This window comes from Rhea pennata, chromosome 6 (genome assembly GCF_028389875.1).
Source record: "Rhea pennata isolate bPtePen1 chromosome 6, bPtePen1.pri, whole genome shotgun sequence".
In the NCBI taxonomy this organism is placed as follows: Eukaryota; Metazoa; Chordata; class Aves; order Rheiformes; family Rheidae; genus Rhea; species Rhea pennata.
This window is the reverse complement of record NC_084668.1, coordinates 26,453,573-26,474,961: the sequence shown is the minus strand read 5'-3', so window position 1 is coordinate 26,474,961 and position 21,389 is coordinate 26,453,573. Positions and strand designations below refer to the sequence as shown.

At 33.6% G+C, this 21,389-nt stretch overlaps 1 protein-coding gene across 3 annotated transcripts in view; it reads left to right on the top strand.

The window, feature by feature from the left end:
* Window positions 1–20,958, top strand: part of CWC22 (CWC22 spliceosome associated protein homolog) — a 31,897-nt gene extending 10,939 nt beyond the window's left edge. For 2 of the 3 annotated variants that reach the window (XM_062578385.1, XM_062578386.1), the window contains exons 7-20: window positions 107–275; window positions 682–735; window positions 1,662–1,797; window positions 1,887–2,093; window positions 2,223–2,285; window positions 2,890–2,979; window positions 4,240–4,321; window positions 5,778–5,838; window positions 12,773–12,850; window positions 13,920–14,072; window positions 15,200–15,327; window positions 16,291–16,392; window positions 16,493–16,689; window positions 19,855–20,958. In XM_062578385.1, the coding sequence (XP_062434369.1) occupies window positions 107–275; window positions 682–735; window positions 1,662–1,797; window positions 1,887–2,093; window positions 2,223–2,285; window positions 2,890–2,979; window positions 4,240–4,321; window positions 5,778–5,838; window positions 12,773–12,850; window positions 13,920–14,072; window positions 15,200–15,327; window positions 16,291–16,392; window positions 16,493–16,689; window positions 19,855–20,441 (2,107 nt within the window). In that variant the 3' untranslated portion in view covers window positions 20,442–20,958. Of the gene's footprint in view, window positions 1–106; window positions 276–681; window positions 736–1,661; window positions 1,798–1,886; window positions 2,094–2,222; window positions 2,286–2,889; window positions 2,980–4,239; window positions 4,322–5,777; window positions 5,839–12,772; window positions 12,851–13,919; window positions 14,073–15,199; window positions 15,332–16,290; window positions 16,393–16,492; window positions 16,690–19,854 lie in introns of those variants that run through there. The other variant, XM_062578387.1, reaches the window with a different exon arrangement.
* The last annotated feature ends 431 nt before the right edge of the window (window positions 20,959–21,389 follow it).

Below are 21,389 nucleotides of genomic sequence, written 5' to 3'. Positions count from 1 at the left end.
TCCATCTATTTTATATAATGCATACTGGGTGAAAATATTTAATGAAAATATTTAATGTTTTCATTACCAGAATAAGCTTCTGATTCATAAGCTCATATTTTTACAGGGGATTGCTGTCTAGATCCATTTTGCAAGCTCAGAGTGCCTCTCCAATTTTTACCCACGTTTATGCAGCTCTTGTGGCAATTATCAATTCAAAATTTCCAAATATTGGTGAATTAATCCTCAAGAGATTGATACTAAATTTTCGCAAAGGATATCGCAGAAATGATAAGGTAGGTAGAATGTAATGAAGCAACGTGCTGAAACTTGTAATTCTCCTGTGTTAACCTCTTACCAACTGTGTTCAAATCATATACTTCAAAGGAACATGGCCAGCACCTGTGGGTTAGGACCTATCATTGTACGTGGACCTAGATTATACCAAATACTGTGTACCAAATACAGATACCAAATGGAGTATTGTGAAAGCTTGCTAACCTGTGTTAGTTTGGTGCTGTGGTACTCTGTTTGAAAGTATGCAGTCCTAATTGAAGAATATTTACCAATATCCCTCAGTAGTTATTTTCATGACTTAATTTCAGATTGTGGTATACACAAATGTGTATTAAGAATATCTGAGCTGAGCACATTTATTTTGTATAAAATAATAGAAAATTGTGGCACATCTTTCTTTTTCAGCAACTCTGTCTAACATCTTCAAAGTTTGTTGCACATCTGATGAATCAGAATGTGGTAAGTTACTTTTTCTTCCTCAGTCCAAATTCTATATGGGTGTTTCTTTAGCTTGAAGATAGCAGTAGCCCAAGTAAAGATTTCTGCCTGTTCTAAAAGAAACCTGAGCTCAGATTTCTATAAACACTTGTTGCTTGCTCTAAGTTGTTAGGGCCTTTCTGGAAAAGAAATTGCATCTGGTAACTTGGCTGTGCGGCTATCATAGAATTGGGATATGTGGAATCAGAAGTAGACTGAATAGGCATGTCTATGCTTCTACAGATAGAAGGATGCTTTACACCTGTGCTCCAGAGCTTACCCAGAGTTTCTAGATATGTTTGGACTAGTATTCAGATAGTTTGGGTTGTAAAGCAAACTTAATCTGAGGCTCTGTCCTCCAGTTAAGTATAAATTGGTGGATCCAAGATTTTAAACAGAATTTTCTTGCAGCATTGACATATGATACGGACATAAACATCTGCACAGGCAGACAAGAAGAAACTGATCTGATATATTCCATTTGCTTATATACCTGTTCCTGGAAGACCTGATTTGATTATAGACCTGATCCACTTAAAATAAAATCAAAATATTTAACTCCAGCATTTTTTTGTAGTGTGAGTTATTTTATTTACTTCTTGGAAATGCATTCTGTTTCCTAATAGCTTTTTTTTTTTCTTTTTTTCATCGCTTGCTTGTTTGCTGGAGAGTAGACAGTTTCCAGTAGTACAGTCATATTCACTACAAAGTTGGTGCAAGTATAGGAAGCAAAATTGTTTGAAATTTTGACTTTTTATTAATTAACTTTGTCCCACTAATGTTGTCATGTGCTCATGGTTAAACAAGTGTGACATGGCGTCATCAAAAGCTGTAGATCTCAATCAACAAAGCCCCTGTAATAATAGGGGAACATTGTAAATTGTAATTTATTAATATTCCTTCCAAAGGCTCATGAGGTTTTATGTTTGGAAATGCTCACCTTGCTTCTTGAAAGACCTACAGATGACAGTATTGAAGTAGCAATTGGATTTCTTAAAGAGAGTGGGCTCAAATTAACAGAAGTGTCTCCTAGAGGCATTAATGGTAAGTATAATTAACCAGAACATTTGTCTATTCAGTGTTTTTTATTAATAAATATTTTTTCACATTTACATTTCTCTTTTCATCCAAAGCAATCTTTGACCGTCTTCGTCACATTCTACATGAATCTAAAATTGACATGCGTGTTCAGTACATGATAGAAGTTATGTTTGCTGTACGGAAGGATGGCTTCAAAGATCATCCAATCATTCCAGAGGGATTAGATCTAGTGGAAGAGGAGGATCAGTTTACTCATATGTTGCCATTAGAAGATGACTATAACCCAGAGGATGTGCTTAGTAAGTTAGAAATAGAAAATAATTCTATGGCTTCATTCCCTATGAAAAAAAAAAAAGGATTATATAATTATATATGCAGCTTTTTATTCATTTTGTATTTTTAAATAAAAATTCTCTTTTATTTTAAAGATGTTTTCAAGTTGGATCCTAACTTCATGGAAAATGAAGAGAAATACAAAACACTGAAGAAAGGTAGGATGTATGTTTGTGTGTACATACACACACAAATGTATAAAAATATATAATACACATGTGTATATGTATGTATATAAAGATATGGTCTATCCAAGCGTTTAACTGAGACATAAAATTGTTAAAGGATTCTATTAAGTTTTTACAATTAATGTTGTATTTTCAGATTCTGATAAGCAAGGCTGATAAATACTTTTGCAGTAAATGTACTATTTGATTGTTTCAGATTTAGCTGGCTTGGATGTTTTATAGTTAAGTAACACAGCTGGAGGATGCCTAGCTGAATACAAATTCCTTCAGCCAAAAAGGGCATTTACTTATCGAGTTGTTGTTACCAATGTTTATTATTTAACAGTCTCAATCAAATAACTGTCTTACACTGAAAAGGTTTATGATGAATTGAATCCCTGGTGTTCTGTCAGTATCATGTTTTTTTCAGTATTCTAAAAAACATGTTTTCATTTCAGTTGTGAAATCTCTGTTTGTTTGGCTCTGCCAGATTCTCCAGCCAGGATAACCTTTCACTCTGAGATGTTGGATCTTATTTTTTGTAATTAAACTACTGTGATCTCTATTCATTTAACTTGAGATATTACTCCTTCAGAAATTCTTGATGAAGGTGACAGTGAATCTGAAGCAGATCAAGAGGCTGGAAGTAGCGAGGAAGAGGAAGAGGAAGAGGAGGATGAAGATGGTAAGAGTGTGACTAGCAACTTACTGGTGATGGAACTGTTGTAGATGAAACAGGAAAAAAACTTAAGGTTTTAGCAAATCAAGAATTTTTGAATGTTAAGGAATGTTTTATTCTTAAATCCTCCCCAGATATAAGTGTTTAATGCTAGCAGGTGTAATAGTAGTATAATATTTGTATAGTATAATATTTAGTATAATAGTAGTATAATATTTGAGAGGTAAATGGAAGCAGTCTGGAGCACAGACGGAAAATGAGAACCGTTGTTGCTTGAGTGGTCTTGACAGTATCAGTTGCATGAAGAAGCAGCCATGTAAAACATGTAAACATGAGATGTTAGAAATAACCAAGTTGAAAACACTTCCTTAAAAACTAGCAGAAAAGCCCTTTCTGGGACTGTACTATTTGTCTATTTTTAAGTCCCTTTCAAAACTCTGTTATTAGGTCTGTTCAGCCTCCTTGCTTGATCTTGATTGGAAGCTCCATATCACAGTGTTTAAACATTTTCAAAGAATATTTTTAACTCGGAGGGAAGAAGTGATAGATAAGCAAACTGATATGTTTGTGAAAACTGAATAATTTGAAAGCCAGCTGAGTCCTATATTTGCAGAATATTAGGAATGGTTTTCTTTATCAATTTGCTAGAGTATTTCACAAAAAACTGAAACTTACAGGCTGATGAAAAATATGAAAATTCAGAGAACTTTTAATCAATCATGCTATTGCTAAACATTAAAAAAATGAAGAAATAGTGAATACCTTATGGATGAAGGTGTTCGCAGTATGGATGTGGTTTGTTAGAGATTTTCTACTCCTGCTCTAGAACAGAACACAACTTTGTAGAATGCTGTGGATCCTACCTGTAGCTCCAAAATCCTTGCTTAGATCCTACCTGTAGCAGAAATAAAGACTTTCTTAATGGAAATTCAGTTGAAGCATTGTTTTGTTAAAGTATGTAGAAAATGCCTTGCTAACAAGTTAACAAGTAATGTTAAATTCTGTGATGGCTAAATCGGGTGAAAGAACTTTATAAAGGGAGAGTTACTCTTAAAATTTCATCTCTGAACATTTGCCGCTTAGTCACAGGTAAGGCAAATGCTGATGGTGTTTTTCTGTAAAAATACACCAAACAACTAAATAGTCCTAAATGTGTACAAAAATATTTCATATTGTTATAGACTTTAAAAAATATATGCATTACAGAGATTGCATATTTATATGTTAATGTTCTACTCTTTACAAAGCCATATTTCTCTTTCCTAGGACAGAAAGTTACTATCCATGACAAAACAGAAATTAACCTGGTCTCCTTTCGTCGTACAATTTATCTTGCTATTCAGTCAAGGTAAATAGAATGTAATTTATACAGCTACAAGCGTAGTCTTTTTGAAACTGTTGAACTAGATTTTTTTTTCTTTTTAATTCTTTTTTTTAGAATGCAGTATAAGGGGGGAAAAATCAGGAAAGCATTCCTTATCGAGGCCGATCAGTTATACAAAGCAGACTGTTTTGACAAAGAGGTGCCTAAATTCCCAAACAAATCCTGTTTGTTTTAAAATGTTTATGGAAGCAGTATACTGGGACTTTTCTGTGAAGATTGCTGTATGTTTGAGTGAACAGAAGTCAGTGATCATCAGACTATGCAGCATTTTAAAGATTTCTGAGAAGTATACGCAACACACTGAAAGTGGAGACACTGTAGAGTTTCTTGATTTCCGAGAATAGAGTTTTACAGTGTGATCTTGTCTAGGTCTGTTGCCATCTGCATTACTGGTGAAATAAGCATACATACACCAGCCACAAAATGTGCTGTGTCTTTGTTCATCTCGAGACTGAAGGCACACTTGCAATATATGGCACAAATATTGACAATATAATGATGTAGCTCCCACATGGTCACTTCAGTAAAAGGAGTAATACAAGATCTTGTCTGTCAAATACTACTCAATTCTGTTAAAAGTAGGAATAGCCCACAATACTCTGCGTATCTGAAATCCTACTACTTCTATTTTTCCTGTGTGAGGAGTGAAGTACTATAGTTGTAGTGTTGATAATTAGACATCTGAATTAATACCATACTGAGATGTATAGAAGATTGACCTTTCTCAAAGTTAGTGTTGGATACATTCTTGCCATAATTAGTTCATCCTATGCTTAGAGGGAAAATTCATTGTAGCTAGAGGTTTTTTATGTGTGAAGAAAGGATTTATGAAGAAGAGAGCATGGCACATACCTACTGAAACGTGGGCACTGTATGTAAGCTTCAAAAACAGTATTTTTCAGGATGTGCAAAATGAGCTCACATTTGGTTTTGTTACTAAGTTTTGTAATGTGATGCAACAGTGATAATAACCTGAATGATCTTGTTTTCAGATTGTCTACAAAGGTAATGGCTTTAGATTAATTTTCAGATATAAATTCTTGAAATACAAAATACTAATTTTTTTCATTTGAAGGTTAATGAGGTACTTCAAAAAAAAAAAAAAAAGGTTCAGCAATGTTTCTTAGCTATGTATTAATTGGTATGGGGGGTTTATTAAAGCTTCTTTAAACTGCAGCTGATCTTGTCCCTCCTTCATTGTCTGAATGCTTACCATATGTTACATAGTCATTGCTTTATATTTGGAAAGGTATTGAGGCTGGCCTTGTGGCGTGTTAGTTTTTACAAGTTCAGTTACCTAACACAATTTTAGTAGTACTAGTATTCGTTCCACCAATGTCAATCTCAAATATAATTTTGAAAGGTTTTTAGCATAGTATATGTTGCACAGACAATGAGAAATGTTTTCTCCTTATTTCAGTTTAGACTTTGAAGAATGTGCTCACAAATTGCTGAAGATGGACTTCCCTGAAAGTCAAACTGTAAGCCTTGCTTTTTATTCTTTTTATTACCATTTTTATGAAATTTATTGCTGTAGTATCTAGAATCTTGCTGTAGTACTGAAGCTTAGTTTGTATAGCAGATGAATGATAGTGACTCCTTCCAGCTGTTACTCCTCAAAATGAGTCTTATATAACCTTTAAAGCAAATAAACTGGCATGCATTTCATAAGACAAATAGATGCAATTTCTCCTTTCTAGCAAACGTATTAAATGTATACTTATGGTCTATTTGAGAGGGTTTGTTGGTTGAACTGTTGAAACATTTATCCTATCAAAATAGTACTCTAATAGACAATCTCAGAGCTCTGAAAGAAAAGTCTGAGAGCTGGACGGACATCAGGTTTTCAAGCAACTGTAGACTTCTGTCTGTTGGGCTTGAAATTCTACATAGTGCCAAAAAATGAGTAGTTCTGCTGCTTTCAGTCTTGTTTGAATAACACTGTATTGAATTACAGCAGTTGTTATAAGTAAGGATGCTTTGGGTTAATCTTAGAGATCATCAGAAAAAAACTGGTTGCAGATACCATGTTTAAGATCAGTTAATATTATTTCGAGTAAAGGAAATTGTCCTTTATCATTTATACTGGATCCTGGTAGAATCTAAATACTCATCTAAATATATAAATTGCTTTTCAATCAACTGTAAAATGTCATCATGAGAGTTGCACTTAAGAGCTGTTAATTTTCTTACGGTTTTGATTACTATATTTTGTTCCATTTGAAAGTCTGTTTGTAGATCAGACATATGTTTATAACAACTAATAAGAAATGGAAATCTATACTACAATTAGATGCTCTTTGAAAAATTTATTAAATTTAATAATCAGCAGTTGGTTGGCCTTTTTGTGCTATTCTAAGTAATTTACGTAAAAATATACTAAGAATTCAGATGATTGTGTATTTTCTTACCAGTGTCCTTAATTTTTTGCATGAAACAATTCAACACTACTTAAAGGCAATGCTAAGCATGCAGAGGATTATGGTTTCCATTGAGGTATACAACCTGAAGGATTTTAAAGTAAAAGAAAACCAACCTTTTCTGGCAAACTAATTTCAGCTGTAAAGAATAGCAAGAACAATCCAGAAAACACAAGCTACATAATACCACACAGGTATAACTTGTGTAACACTGCATGTTAGGCACTCGGTTAACCACTTCTCAACCGCTGACGTTCAGTACCAGCACAGTCTCAAATAACAGCTATTCTGTGGATATGTTTAAAAAAAAAATCCAAAAGTCAAAATGTGAGGTACCTAAGAAAGTAACCTTTTTTCGCCATTTATTTGGAAAAAGTAGGTACTTCTTAAGATTAGACATAATACTTGCTGCCTGGATCTTTGTTTCCCTGTCTGTGAATGCTTTGATTGCTACAAGTAAAAATAATCAGACATGCAAATCAGTTTAAGGTGTTACTTCTTGTACATTTTATGAGGTTCTAATTTACTGAATAATTTCTTTGTATATAACATAATTCTATGATGTGTTCTATTTTTTTGGCCTTAAACTTTACTTTTTGTGCTGTCAATCACAAATAAAAAAATACATGAATGTAACTGCATGCAGAAATAAATATGCAAATATGTGGGGTATTTTTTATTTTCTGTATAAGTGCAAAACCAGAAAGTGTTATTCATTCCTAATTTTGTAGGAGAGATCTCAAAGCAATTTCTGGGTTGTATTTTGAGCTTTAAGAAAGGATGGGTAAATTGAATTTTCTAGCAATTTTTAAGTGTATGTTGAACTGTTAAGAATCGATCCAAATATAGTGCTGATTAATTTTGAGTAGACTAGCCTTGTGAATAGCAGTGCTATAATCTCTGAATTGATTTCTCTTTAGAGAATAGATATGACTAGAGAAGGCAAAATATGATATCCTACCAGCAGTCTGGCTAAGTCTCTAGATTGTTTTGATATGGTAACATCTCATTCTAACGTATCTAAAATTCTCTAAATATCATAGATTTGAATATTCAAATTTGTAATATTCTTTGCAAAACTACTACACTTAGATGAATAAGAATTTCTATATTTGAATAGTAAAATGTGTGGTGCTTAGAGAACTTTTCTTTAGCACTCCACCCCATCCAAAAACAAAATCTAATATTGGTCCATTAATTATGCTATAATTACTGTGAATTAGATGCTTTTAAGTGTAATTTTTCACCTTTTGAGTGGATGTGTATCTAAAAGATAAATTAATATCAATTGATGAAACAGTATTAGTTGTAGGAATTATTGCAACCCAGAGTTCAAAAGAATTGATGTAAAACTCAATCTGTTTTGTATTGAATTTTTTCTAATATTCCTCATTACTTTTCACCCTACCTTCATCAAAGATGTGACAACATTGATTCATTCTATAGACTTACAGCTCCTTGGGAGTGTTTTATAACGGTGAAAAAGAGAAACTGATGTTTCCTTGTCAATGTGGGAACAGAAGCAATGACCAGATACAGACATTAAAATTATACAAGAATTTGTTGGTGTCAGATTTGTCCGTAGAGTTTCAAATCGGAATGCTCTTGATGGGAAATTTGTTTGAATTAGCAGCCAATTCCTAAACAAAGAAAATGATCCTTTATTCTTTCAAATTAACATCATCTGAGTAGTCTTTAGTTAAAAAAAAAAAAAAAAATTCCACTGCCATCCGTATCAAAGCAAAATATAGGATTTTAAATTTTAACCATAAAGTACTTCTTTGGTCTTTGCTTTCCTTATACTGAAAGTATCAGTAACCTGTATTTCAAGATGATGCATCTTACCTAAATTTCATTTTGTACTTCTGAGCTTCATACAATCTTGAGAAATTCCTAAAGCATTTGCTAAATTCTTGCAAGGATATTTAAAGTTGATTTGTTCTTGTAAGAAAATTATTATTTAGATCAACTGTAGGAAGAGTTATGACATCATGTTTTTTTTATCATTGTTTATTTTTTTCATAAATCCTTCCTATTGACCACAGTTCTAACCTAGAGAAGATCTTACAGGTAAAAGTTCATTCTCCATGCTAGCTCTACTAATGAATATTAGTTATCATGACAGGCAGGTACTAGAGCATTTGACTAAAGTGTCATTTAATGAGGTTTTTATTTCTTAACAATCAGGGCAAATTTAAAATTCTCATTACAAAGTTTATTTTCAAATTAAATCTAACTATGCAGTAACTTCATTTCTGCCGTCTGGATGGCTTTACCTGACATAATAAGCTCTGTCATTTTTGATAAGCTTTAATTTTTCAGCTCTCTTCCTGATCTTTTCTACCTGAAAGCACATTTTAAAAAAATTCTAAGACTAATTTTCAACTATCTTGAGCACTTAAGCTTAATCTTCTATTTGTATTTTCTGGACAGTAGGTTTCACATTCTTTATGAATGTGGTAGGTGATACTGTTTTTAAAATACTTCCAAGAAATATAAAATATTTTTGCATAATTGCATATCCTTGACATTAATAAACATGTTAATGTGGTCAAAGGTTTTGTGATATAATCAGAAAGCTCATTGCCTTAACACTTCCTATGTATGTTGTGGTATATGTTGATGTCTACAAGAATGAAGGTATAGAAGATATACAGAATTATGCTGTATTTGTGGGTTATGGGTAACAAACAGTAGCTAGAAGCCTGACTAGACCTTTGTATTCCAAACGTGTATTTATCCTGAACAGGCAGAATTTCTCAAATTACCTCTGTAGCATTAAAGTTAAGCTTTGTGCCTTAATTCCAGGTTGCAGGGAAGTGGGTACTGTGTAGCTTTAGCTTATTATTTTACCAACCTCCTCCTTGTGTATTGTAGCAAGCAGCATATTTTGAGCTGCACAGTTGAATGTGTATGTATCATTATATCCAGTTAATGATTCCTGCATAAAATGTTACAGATCTAATTTGAGCAAGACTTTGATAACCATGTTCAGCTTTAAATATACAGTGCTGGAACTTAAAACAAACTGAGGTTAAAAAAAGGGTAAATAAAAGGATAATAGAAATTGAGAAAGGCCATCAGCTGAGCAAACACAGGATAGACCTGGAGGCAGTACGGTGGTAGCCAATACCACTTTTTCAAAAAGCCATCTGCTACTGAAAGACCTTCCATTGTTTTACCTTCAGTTTAAAAAGTAACTTTGAGAACTGAAGAAGAGAATGAAGAAAGATGCCGAAGGAAAAGAAAAATAGTCATGACAATTATTAATCAAAATATGCAACAGTAGAGAAAGTTTAAGGGTAGTAAGATCGAATAAAATAAACCTTTCCTTCAGCTAAAATAAAAGGGGGAAGAAGAGAAACAGGATTTGTGAAAACGGTGCAAGTTTGTATAAAATACAGAGCATTGATTTCACGTAATTTCAATTTGATATCGATTTAAAGCAACTTATGTCCTTCACTAGGTTTATTTTCAGCAGGTCAATTCCTTCAGTTCCACGTATTATTGCAGAAACAAAAGTAGTGGCATGGATAGTTTTACACTGGACATGTGGGGGCAGGTCTTGCAGTTGTGGAGCTTGTATGTGCAAGGGAAGGAGCAGAATGGCAGGGCTAGCCTGGGAGGGGAGGTGGGGAAGACATCCCCTATAGCTGGGGAGGGGAGAGTGAGACCTCCTCTTGGAGGCAGTCTGGCGGTCAGCTCAGTCTTAGCTGAATGCTAGTATTAAGGGAAAAAAATAGTAAAAAGGGGAAAAAATGTACTAACTGTAAAAAGGAACCTGTGATGAGAGGGGGGTGAGACAGCAGAGTTGTTTAGCTCTTCCATATGCATTAACGTTGCCTTCATGTGAGAGAATGCAGAGTTGGCAGGGTGTGTGTGTGTGTGTGTGTGTGTGTGTGTGTGTGTGTGTGTTTTATGGTAAAGCTGGAGAATAAAAGGCAAATCTTGTCTTTGAGTCTTTTCCTGGTTTACCCTTCAGCATCTTTAAATACACTATGATACTTGGCACACCAGGTTGGGCCAAGGTCTGTTCAGCCCACTGTCATACTCTGAAAAAAGCCATTAATAAATGTTTAGGAAGGACCATAAGCAATAAAACGTATTTAGAAGGATCTTTCCCCTTGTATGCTGTCTCAGCAGTTTCTGAAAGTGCCATTTTCTCCTGATACGTTGTTGAATTGAAGATTTTTATGAAAGAAGATTATTCACCCCATCTGTATGGGACTTTTGAAAGATACTTTTGAAGCATTTATTTGCTTCATGATTGAATAGCTGTATTTATTTTCTCAAGTAAGCTGAATAGTCACTTGTTCAGTATTACATGAAAACCTTTGAGCGATGCAGTATATAGATTGCCCGTAAAATTAAGAAATAAATTTACTGCATTCTTTAAAGCAAATAATGGATGTAAAACCACAGGCTGTTAGTGCCATAAACAACATCAGAGGTGTTATCACACAGAGCAAGGAAGTGAGTTAACTAACCTTTAAAGCTATAAATGAAAGTAAAATTGCTATGTGAACTTGTCACATCTCTCAAAAAATAATTACATCATTTTAAAGTTTGTTAATTTTTAATCTGGAAGACAGTTACTCTAGACCTAACCTTGGGTCATTTTGATAATATGAGCAAGAATGTTTTTGTGACCAAATCTATTTTCATGTGCATGACTACTCAAGATACTCTTCTAGAAATCATTGTAATATTTAATTAAAATGTTAAAATATTTAATTACTGTAAACCACAGGGGATACCAATGTTGTAATTGCATTTAAAATGAGGAGAAAGTAATTAGTTTTTCAAATCTTGCTGACTTTACTAGCAATGGCATCAGCACTTTACCCTGTTTTATTGTTTAAAAACTGATTAACTGTAGTGTTACTGTAAAACAGGAGGAGAATATAAAAAGCTAATACACACTTTAATACATCAAGCTAACACAATGTGACAGTGTTGAAAAAACATCTTTAAACACATTTGCAAGTGTAGGTTTGCATTACTGCTTCAATATTTGGAGAGAGTTATTTTTCTTTTTTTGTGTTTAACATGGTTGTCTTTATTAGTTTTGAGTTGTGTGTATGGTGAGCAAACTTTCTTTTCAGAATGAATGTTTGAAAGAATGGTATAAGTGGGAGAATATTAAATCTGGTAAGTGTTATAGTAAACTTGTGTAAGATAAAAAGAATAATAAAGGAATTTCTGTTGGATTAATATTGGGCTCTGTTTTATAGATTTTCTTTGTCTTTTCTTCTCACTCATCTCCAACCCCAGAAAGAAAGATTGCTTTTTGTTTCGTTTTCTGCTTTTTGCTCTTTATATTATACTTAGGATTTAAAATTCCAATTCTTGTGCTTGAACTACTACATAGCTAATTTTATGATGAAAAATATGAACAATTATACACAACACTTAAATTTGGTTTAAAAATGAAATAATTACATTAGGATTTGTGCAAAGATGTATGCATGTTTAACTTTTCATGCATGAGCTATCAGTTCCTACTCACATTTATGTAAGCATATAGCTACTCTACAGTATCAAAGCCTAAAGTTCTGAAATCAAGGTGCGAATATGTGCTAAGCATCTTTAGATGCTGTTTGTTCTGGGTGTTTCTCTGTTATACTTTAACATAAATTTCTTTATCTTAATTTTCTATAAATGCAGGGATTGATGCTATTAAAGAAACATCCCCTTTTAAGCTATACCTCCTTTATAGCACTGCGATGAAGTCAGTTTTTAGGTTTTTTTGACATTATTTCGTCTGTAGAATGGAAATTTAAATGGCAAAAATTCATATTTAGGCTTCAAGTAACTTCCAAAGCATGAGAAATTCAGAAAAGTATTGATGTCACCAATTAAGTTTTGTTTAAACATTCTTGTTTCAAAGGTAGCATCCGCATGAGGAAATCTTCCATATTTTGATGCTTACTAATGATTCTTTTACTGCTACAGCACACTTACATAGAGAAAATTTTGTTTTATCTCAAACCAGAAAGAACTGTGCAATATGATACTTGACTGCTGTGCTCAGCAAAGAACGTATGAGAAATTCTTCGGGTTACTGGCAGGGGTGAGTTCTGTTTTACTCACTTCGTAGTAGATAATTTCATTGACTTTAATTTTTGTGTGTCTGAAACTTATCTTTTAATGGGTAAATCAGATTCATTTATTCTGAAAATAGTTGTATTCGTTGATTGATTTAATGTTTTGATTGTAATAAGCGTAGTGAATGCAGAATGAGTGAACTCACTTTCTCTTACTCTTGCTTTCTGCCCTGTCCCTTTCTTTTCCTCATTGTGGTAGAAAAATAAACCAGTAGCAAAGGCATGATACTTACTAGGAAGTAAAAGTGTTCTGAGTTACTAGAAAAGATCCTTTTTATAGTGGTGGAGATTGACTTTGGAAACTTCTTTCTTTCACCATTTCATTAAGAGCTGTTTATTTAGAGTGCAAGACTGACTGACTATTTTTTAATGGTAAACAGCTGACTCTTTCATTTTTGTATAACTAATTGCTATTTTAGATTATTTCTTGGTTAAGTTTTCTCTTCTTATAATACTGACAGAACCAACCAGTTAAGTAAAAATACTTGTCTTCTCAGAAGCAGAAGCAGGTATGCCAAAAGGGAGAGTGTTTTTTAATTTGTGGGTTTTTATTATCCAGTATTTGAAGAGATATTTCAACTGACCTTGTGTTATGAAGCACTGACCATATGAATATGCATACTCCAAATCATTAGAATATACGTGTTAGTTTGCATGTTCCTTGGAATTTTTACGACCAAAATGTCTTGCCTCTGTTCCCTGCTGCCTCCCTAATTTTAAATAGGCCTTCAATGATGTCATGAAAAAGTTGCATTCGATGGGGTTACGTCAGGTGAGCGTACTAGATGTGTGGAAGTAAAAAAAATCTCTGTATAATATTGCTGTAGGTCAAAATTGGTAATTACTACTTTGCAATGCAGATGAGTTTCTTGTTCTGACAAACTGCTTAAAGCAGTAAAATGTATCCATTTAAAGGTATTTTCTTCTCTCAGTGTCAGTTAAATATTTGTATCATTAGATCATTTACATGCAAGTTATTTGCATGTTTAATGTTTTGTTTAATCTGGTGGTTTAAATTGTACAATGTTGTTTCAGCGTTTCTGCATGTTAAAAAAGGAATACATGGAATCCTTTGAAGCTATTTTCAAGGAACAATATGATACCATTCATCGTTTGGAAACAAACAAATTGAGAAATGTTGCCAAGATGTTTGCTCATCTACTGTACACAGATTCAATACCCTGGAGCGTAAGTAGAAAAGGCTTTTGTCCTAGGTTTCATTTCTCTTTCAGTAATTAATCTCCAGTATTCAGAAATAATATGCAATACATTGTGGTTTTAGTATTTATTCTACGTTTTGGAGATACTTGTATTTTTAGCAAACAGGATTATTTTAAATACCATTTTGTACACACTGAACAATTGTGTGTGCCTCCCACCCACCCAGTTTTTAATTAGTTGATTTGAGCTGTTATTTTACAGAACTCAGCTGGAATTGATTGATTAAAAAGTACTTTTTTAGCATTCAGAACTTTTAATCAGCAATGTAAATAGCAGAAGTGTCTCTGAAAAATAAATCAAAAGAAACCTTTTCAAATTCTTTTTAAAATAAAAATTCTTCATAATCACTGGAAATTTTAAAATACTGTCATTTTGATTTAAGTGCTGAATGAATAATGACAGATTCTGTCATATGACATGTTACATTAAAAAGCAAGACATGAGTTTTAACCTAACTTATCTTTCCAAACTATTCTATTCTGTTGCTACACAGCCCAAGCTAACTGGCATTCTTTATCCAAACCACTTGTGTGGAATGTGCTAACATATAAAAAGTTACTTCTGCTTTTCAAACTAAGTTATGTTTTTTCTTACCAAGCATACACAAGTCAGTTCCAAATATTCACCTCTATAAAACTTAACTCTCAAATCTTCCCAAAAGTTTACACACTTGCTTTTCTTTCATGGACATTTCTTTCTTGGACAAAATAAATTCTTAAAGAATTGCTAGCTTTAATGTGGTCAGAAACTTCTGCCAGGTGGTAGAACCTAATTTTGAGGAAGAAAATTTTTGACCAGAAATTCTAGAATTCATCTCCTTAGGCCCCTCAAAAAAAAAAAAAAAAAAAAAAAAAATCTTTATTGTTACTTCAGTAGGACAAAGGACAAAATAAAAAGCTAAGATTAAAGTCTTATAAAAATTATTTTCCTTTAAAGTCTGAAACTGCTAGCTCTTTGGCTGATGAGTGTGTTATCTATAATTAATGTGGGATGGTAGGTAATGCATTTGTACCTATAGGTCAAAGGATATTATATCCCGCTCTTATTTTTTAAGGATTAATAAAAGACTGTATATTTACATTTTTTTTCCTCAGGTTCTTGAATGTATAATACTGAGTGAAGAAACTACCACATCCTCTAGTAGAATTTTTGTCAAAATATTCTTTCAGGAACTTAGTGAATATATGGGACTTCCTAATCTAAATGCAAGATTAAAAGATGAGTAAGTTGAAATTTTATTTCAAAATTGTTCATTGAATGCATTTATGTTCATGCAAAAACTGTATTTTCAAATTCAACTAAGACTGCAGTTCTTTAGACACAATACTTAATAAGCTCATCTATAATTCTACACGTTGCAGCTAGTCCCTTTAAATTCAATATTACAATTGATTTGGGTAGAGTATGTGTATGTACATGAATATTTACAGGATCTATTTTGTTAAGTTTTTCTCCAATGATAGTTGAACTAGTATAATAATTTTCCAAATGCAAGTCCATTTATTTTTGTGTATTCTGTTAGCTTAACGTAGTATGGCTGCATTACTGTGGCTGCTTTTCCTGACAGATTTTAGAAAAAAGCACCGAACTATTTATTCAGATTTTTCTAGGACTGGTCACTTACCCTTAAGTATAATGTAACTAATGTATTCTTCTAAACATGCGTGCATTGTGATGAATTGCATTACAGCACTGCCCTCAGTTACTAGAGAGATCAAGTTTTTTTTATACATATTATGATATATTTAGTAGGCACTTTAGCCCATGTAAACTTGAACATAAAACTGTTTATAGGGGCCCAGTTTGATAGAATTTCAATATAGGTATGTAGGCCTTGGAGGAATTTCATGGTCATCACCATAAAATGCTTCGCTATCACAGGCTACTGTTCAGACAGGTCTTTTCAGGGCTGCATGGAATCAAACTGTTGTCATAATCTGACAGTGAAATGTGTAATTTTTCTGCATAAGAATAAGCCTAAATTACTAAGACTTGCTCTTCTATGCTCAGAAGAGCATTTTGTTTGGGTAAGTCATAGGTGTAAGCAGTGAAACTATTTAAAAATGCATGAACAAAAAGTTCTGCTATCCTATGGATATTGTATAGTTTATTTCAGTTTGTGAATGTAAATGAGAGTTGGTGCTAGGCCAGCATGATACTTAATTTAGATGCTTGTTTTCAACAGAACATTGCAGCCTTTCTTTGAGGGATTATTGCCTCGGGATAACCCAAGGAACACTCGCTTTGCCATCAATTTCTTCACTTCTATTGGCCTTGGAGGACTAACGTGAGGAACATTTTTGGTCTTCTGATTTGATATTTATTTGTTCTCCCTCCTTCCTTTCCCCCTCAGTTTAAAGATTAAAAAAATTTTTTTTGTTAATCAGGGATGAGTTACGGGAGCATCTGAAAAATGCACCAAAGATGATAATGACACAAAAACAAGATGTTGAGTCATCAGATTCCTCTTTGTCTTCTGAGACCGACTCTTCTTCAGATTCAGATTCTGACAGTAGCAGTAGTAGCTCAGAGACATCCAGTAGCAGTGACTCCTCATCTAGCAGTGACGACAGCAGTGACTCAGGTATTACACACTAACTATTTTCTTCTCTTCAGTCTATACATATATGTATGTATGTGTTCAGAGGAAAAAGTGTAGATTGTATTTATTTTGTGTGGTAAAAACTTATGTTTTTAAACACTTACAGTTTTTAGTTTTAAAATACTACATTTTGCTTGTGGAAACTTTAAGAAGTTGGAAAAACCGATTTCCATTTTTAGAACCTGAAATGCTTGAGGAGCATGTTTTCTCAATGATCTTCTTACATAGTTGATACCTGTTGCATAGAGCCATCATTTTGGTTCATTGGGGGATGGAGAGGTGAGAATGACTCCCTAGCAACATCTCTGTGGCAAATATACTGGTGAACTGTAAAGACTGATAGTATAGGACGTTTTCCCTGGCTTTGGTTGCATGATTTCGATGCTTCTTGTGTCCTTCCTTGTAAATATGTGCCTCTTCACGAGTCAGATGAGACGTTGCTCATCTTAGCAATGTGTTTAGTTTTGTTCACAAAGTCTCCGTTTTTGATTCTTGTTCCTTGGAAAGAGTTTGTGTGTGGAAACAGTGAAATTTCTTGTCTAATGAGGAATGTCCAAGGAAGAATTAGCTTTTACTGGCAACTTGTTATGTAATAGTTTTATGCATTGTAATTAGTGTTCAGCATCTTATATCATCCTACTGATATAAAACCTGCTATTTGATATGAAGTATCATAAACACTGCTTAATCTGTAAAGTACAGGCTGGCAGGAGTTGGTGTGCAGTGTCCCCTATAGTATATAATGTGAGCAGATGATAACACAGCATGACTTTCTGCAGTTCAGAAGCTTGCTGATTCAAAGTTAATTTGATTGATTACGTGCCTTAGGAATGAAAGTGTTGATTAATAGAAGAAAAAGCAGTATGAATTACTCATGCCTTGGAAATGCATTTCTATGTTGCAATCTTATGGTGCGAAGTCCGATATGCGTGTCGTTATGAAGCTATCGCGTTAATGACGACAAAGCGCTCGAGGAGGGCACAGTTAAACCGGGTCAGAGAGGCGTTAGTTCAGCAAAGAGCCAGATGGCTTCTGCGTAGACAGCTGCGGCTCTGCTGAGCTGCTTGATAGGAACCAGAGAGGTAAGTCCTTAGCGACAAACCAACTGAGTCTGCAGTCTGCTAGTATGAACACTTCCTTTTTGTAATTTTAGGACCTTGTCTTCCACCATTTGCCCTTTCTTCAGGAACAGATCCATTAAAACTTACATTTCAGTAGCTTAGCAGCCTGATTTGGCTTACTCATTTTTCCTGCCTCTTGCGTGGTAAAATACAGTGTCGAACATTAATTTGAGATAACTCTGTTTTCTAATGGTAAACATCATTCAGGTTTGCTACAAAACGAAGGCCCGTTAATGATTATAACTCCGGGTCTTCCTGTGTTTGCAGCTTTTCAAATCTTAAAATAACTCAGTGGAATCTTGAAAAGCATTTTTCAGAGGAGTGTGCTACAGTATTTCATTGTTTTAACAATACGGTATATAAGAGAAAGTAGAAAAATAGCTTATTGGCAATTGAGAGACTGAGCATACAACTAAATTAGAGATTATTTTTACTGACAGTTACTGTGTGCAACTTCAGCCAGCTCAGCTGGACAGGTCAGGCCAGACAAAACAGGGCTACCAGAGAACCAAATCTGTCTGTATTCAAAACAGCTTATTTCTTTGTATTTATTTTCTGGAGTCTCTTTCCATATTCTGTTGGATGTAAAATAATGTGGAGAACACAGATTTTAAAACTTTTCTTCTTTTTTTTCTTTTTCTTTTTTTTTTTTTTTTTAACTAACTGAAGTGATTTGTCATCACATCTTAGAGTGCCAGTAAGCCTTATTTGAGACAGGAGATTAGCCAGCTGCTGTAAAATTCAGGTGTTTAATGTACTACTAAATCAGTTTATGCCTGTGATATTTTCCAAAGATGAATAGAAGAGTTGAGTGATGTGATACTGTAATTTATACAATAAGGTGAAAAAAATGTGTTGTTCTCAATGGCTGTAACTTCAGTGTGTTTACCATTACTGCTAAAGCTTGTCACATCTGTTGAGTAAAATTTAAAGGTTCCTTATAAAGAGTAAGCAGGAAGAGTAAAACCGCTTCCACTAAGGAGATAAACACTACTGTCTCTCTGGTTAGTTCATAAGCTTGACTGTTTCTGAGGCAAATATAAAACTTGGCTCTTGGAAAGAACATAGGCGAGGAAAATGTAACCTTCGCTAATAGAAAGCAAGTCAATTAAAGACAGTCTTTACTAGCTTTAAAGCAACTATACTGCCATTGCTTTCATTCAGTCATAGTTTTGTAACTTAAGTGTTTTTTAGGAATATTAAGGTTTTACCAAAGTGAGTCCTGTTAATATTTTAAATTTCTTGTGAACTTTACAATTTCTGCAACACTTTAGCAATCATGATATTTTCATCTTTCACTTACAACTAATATATATTCCCAGTTTACAGTAGACACTTTTCAAGCTTTCTGGGTATTAATGTAAAATAATATCCTGTGGTTCCTAGTGGCAGTACCTTGTGGCCTTCTTTTCTATGGCCTTAGAGCTGATTGTAAATTGTTGACAAGCTGGCACTGTCCCTCCTGAAAACGAGCCTGAGAGCCACTGCCACGCTGCTGCAATACTGCTGTCTCGTGCAATTTCAACATGCCTTTGTTTCCTCTGAGGACAGTGTTGGAGACTTTTTTTCCACATCTGTTGTCTTTAATCTCTTTGACTGATAAGCTTTTCCAGAAAGTAATTGGGAGAGGAAACAATTTTTAGAGAATGGATGGTCTGGAAAAAGTGATCTTTCTAAAATAAATTATTTGTAAGAGTACTTTGATGTGTGACTTCACAGCTTCTGCGTTTGGTCCTTCTATTTCAAGAAGAATTCTCTTAGTCTGATTGATACTGAAAAATTATCACTACCTGTTTGGTTAAAAGAATGGGGAGGTTTCTTGCCATTGCATGTGGGAGATACTCAGCTAAGGTGGGAAAAAGCATTAAAATCAAAGACCATTATTTTGAAACCTGTGCAAGATACATACCTAAACATAAAAATTGTTTGGTCAAAATTACTTCTCCAGAAATTTCTATGTATTTTAACATATTAAGCATAATAAATTAAAATGCAACCTTATTCCTACAATTTCCTTTAATTTCAGATGCTGCTAAATCCAAAAGGAGGAGGATGCAAAAGAAACATAGAGAATTGGATAAAGTTTCCAGAAAAAAGCAAGGAAGTAAGAAGAAATCACTTGAAAAGAAAATAGGAAGGAGACACCAAGAAGATAGAAGTGATACTGAGAGAAAGTCAGAAAGAAATCACCGAAATTTGAGAGAAATGCAGAAGAGGGATGACATATATAAGTATCATCACAGAGATGAGTCCAATGGCAGAGACAGTTATCATAGTGGAAAGGAAAGGAACCATGAAAGAGGCAAGGATCTAGAAAATAAACACAGTAATTCAAAAACAAAGAAAGCAGAGAGAAGAGCTTCTCTGTCTGATGATGAAAATTACAGACACTGGAGTAAAGATAATGGACATCGCAGTAGAAGAAGGGAAAGGTCAAAATCTGGAGAAAGATACCATAATAATTCAAGTCCCAGAGAGGAGGAACAGGAAGACCGATACAGAAATGGTTCAGAGAAGCTCCGAGAGAAGTACGACCGTTATTCTGACCAGTACAGAGAATCAAGAAAAAATGAGGACAGACGGAGGGAGAATTCCCCACACAGGCGAAAATAATGGTTAACCAGAATTTGAAATGAATGTGCATTTCTGAGCTGTTAAAACTGTATATTTTAAAATCTATTACTGAACTTCCTTTAAAAAAAGATTTTGTACAAAAGTGATAGTTTGCATTTGTAAATTTTAGCAGATTTTTTTTCATTTTTTCCAGTACCACTTTTTTATAACACCTGCATTGAATCTTTCTGTTAAATTCTTCCTTTGGAAAGAATTTTTCATTGAGAGAGAAGACAAAGTTGCTTATATTTGTGAATAAAGCAGTTACCATCTCAGTGAAATGAGTGTTTTTGTCACCTAGTTTCAAGTATTTGTAATTGTTACTTTACGGGCTGAGTTTCAAGTTTGGTAATAGTTGAAGATCAAAGATACTGAGGCTAGTGTGGTTTAAAATTTCACATTACAGTACGAACGTTACATGAGAAGATTTTTTTCTTACTCTACAGATATCAGCACAAATGCTTCAGGCATTCTACAGCTAATTACCTATTTTATATCCATAAATATGGAAGCAAGTCTGAACAAAGCTTTTGGAAAATAATACTTCGGTTGATTTATTTTTTCAAGAGTTAAAAAATAAAACTGCAATATTGCATTTTTAAATGTCACATTAGAAAGTGTGTCAACTTGTTCTGTGTTACTTTTACAATTTGTTTAAAAATATCTCAGCACTCTGAACTAGTTATCTTTGTGATCTTGTAAATGTAGAAAAAAATTTCAACTATGAATTAGTCACATAGGTTTAAATTCCAGCACTAAGGGTAATGTGTAAGGAATATCTTTTTCAGTATACAAAAGATAAGCAATAGAAGCAAAAGATGTTCAAGTTTTTATTCACTTTGAACTATATTGCTTGAAGTGCTAGATTTTATTGGCAGCAAAGTTTATCAAAAAAAAAATCTTTTACAATACTTAAAATGAATCAAGTTAGAAGTTATAATTATTCAG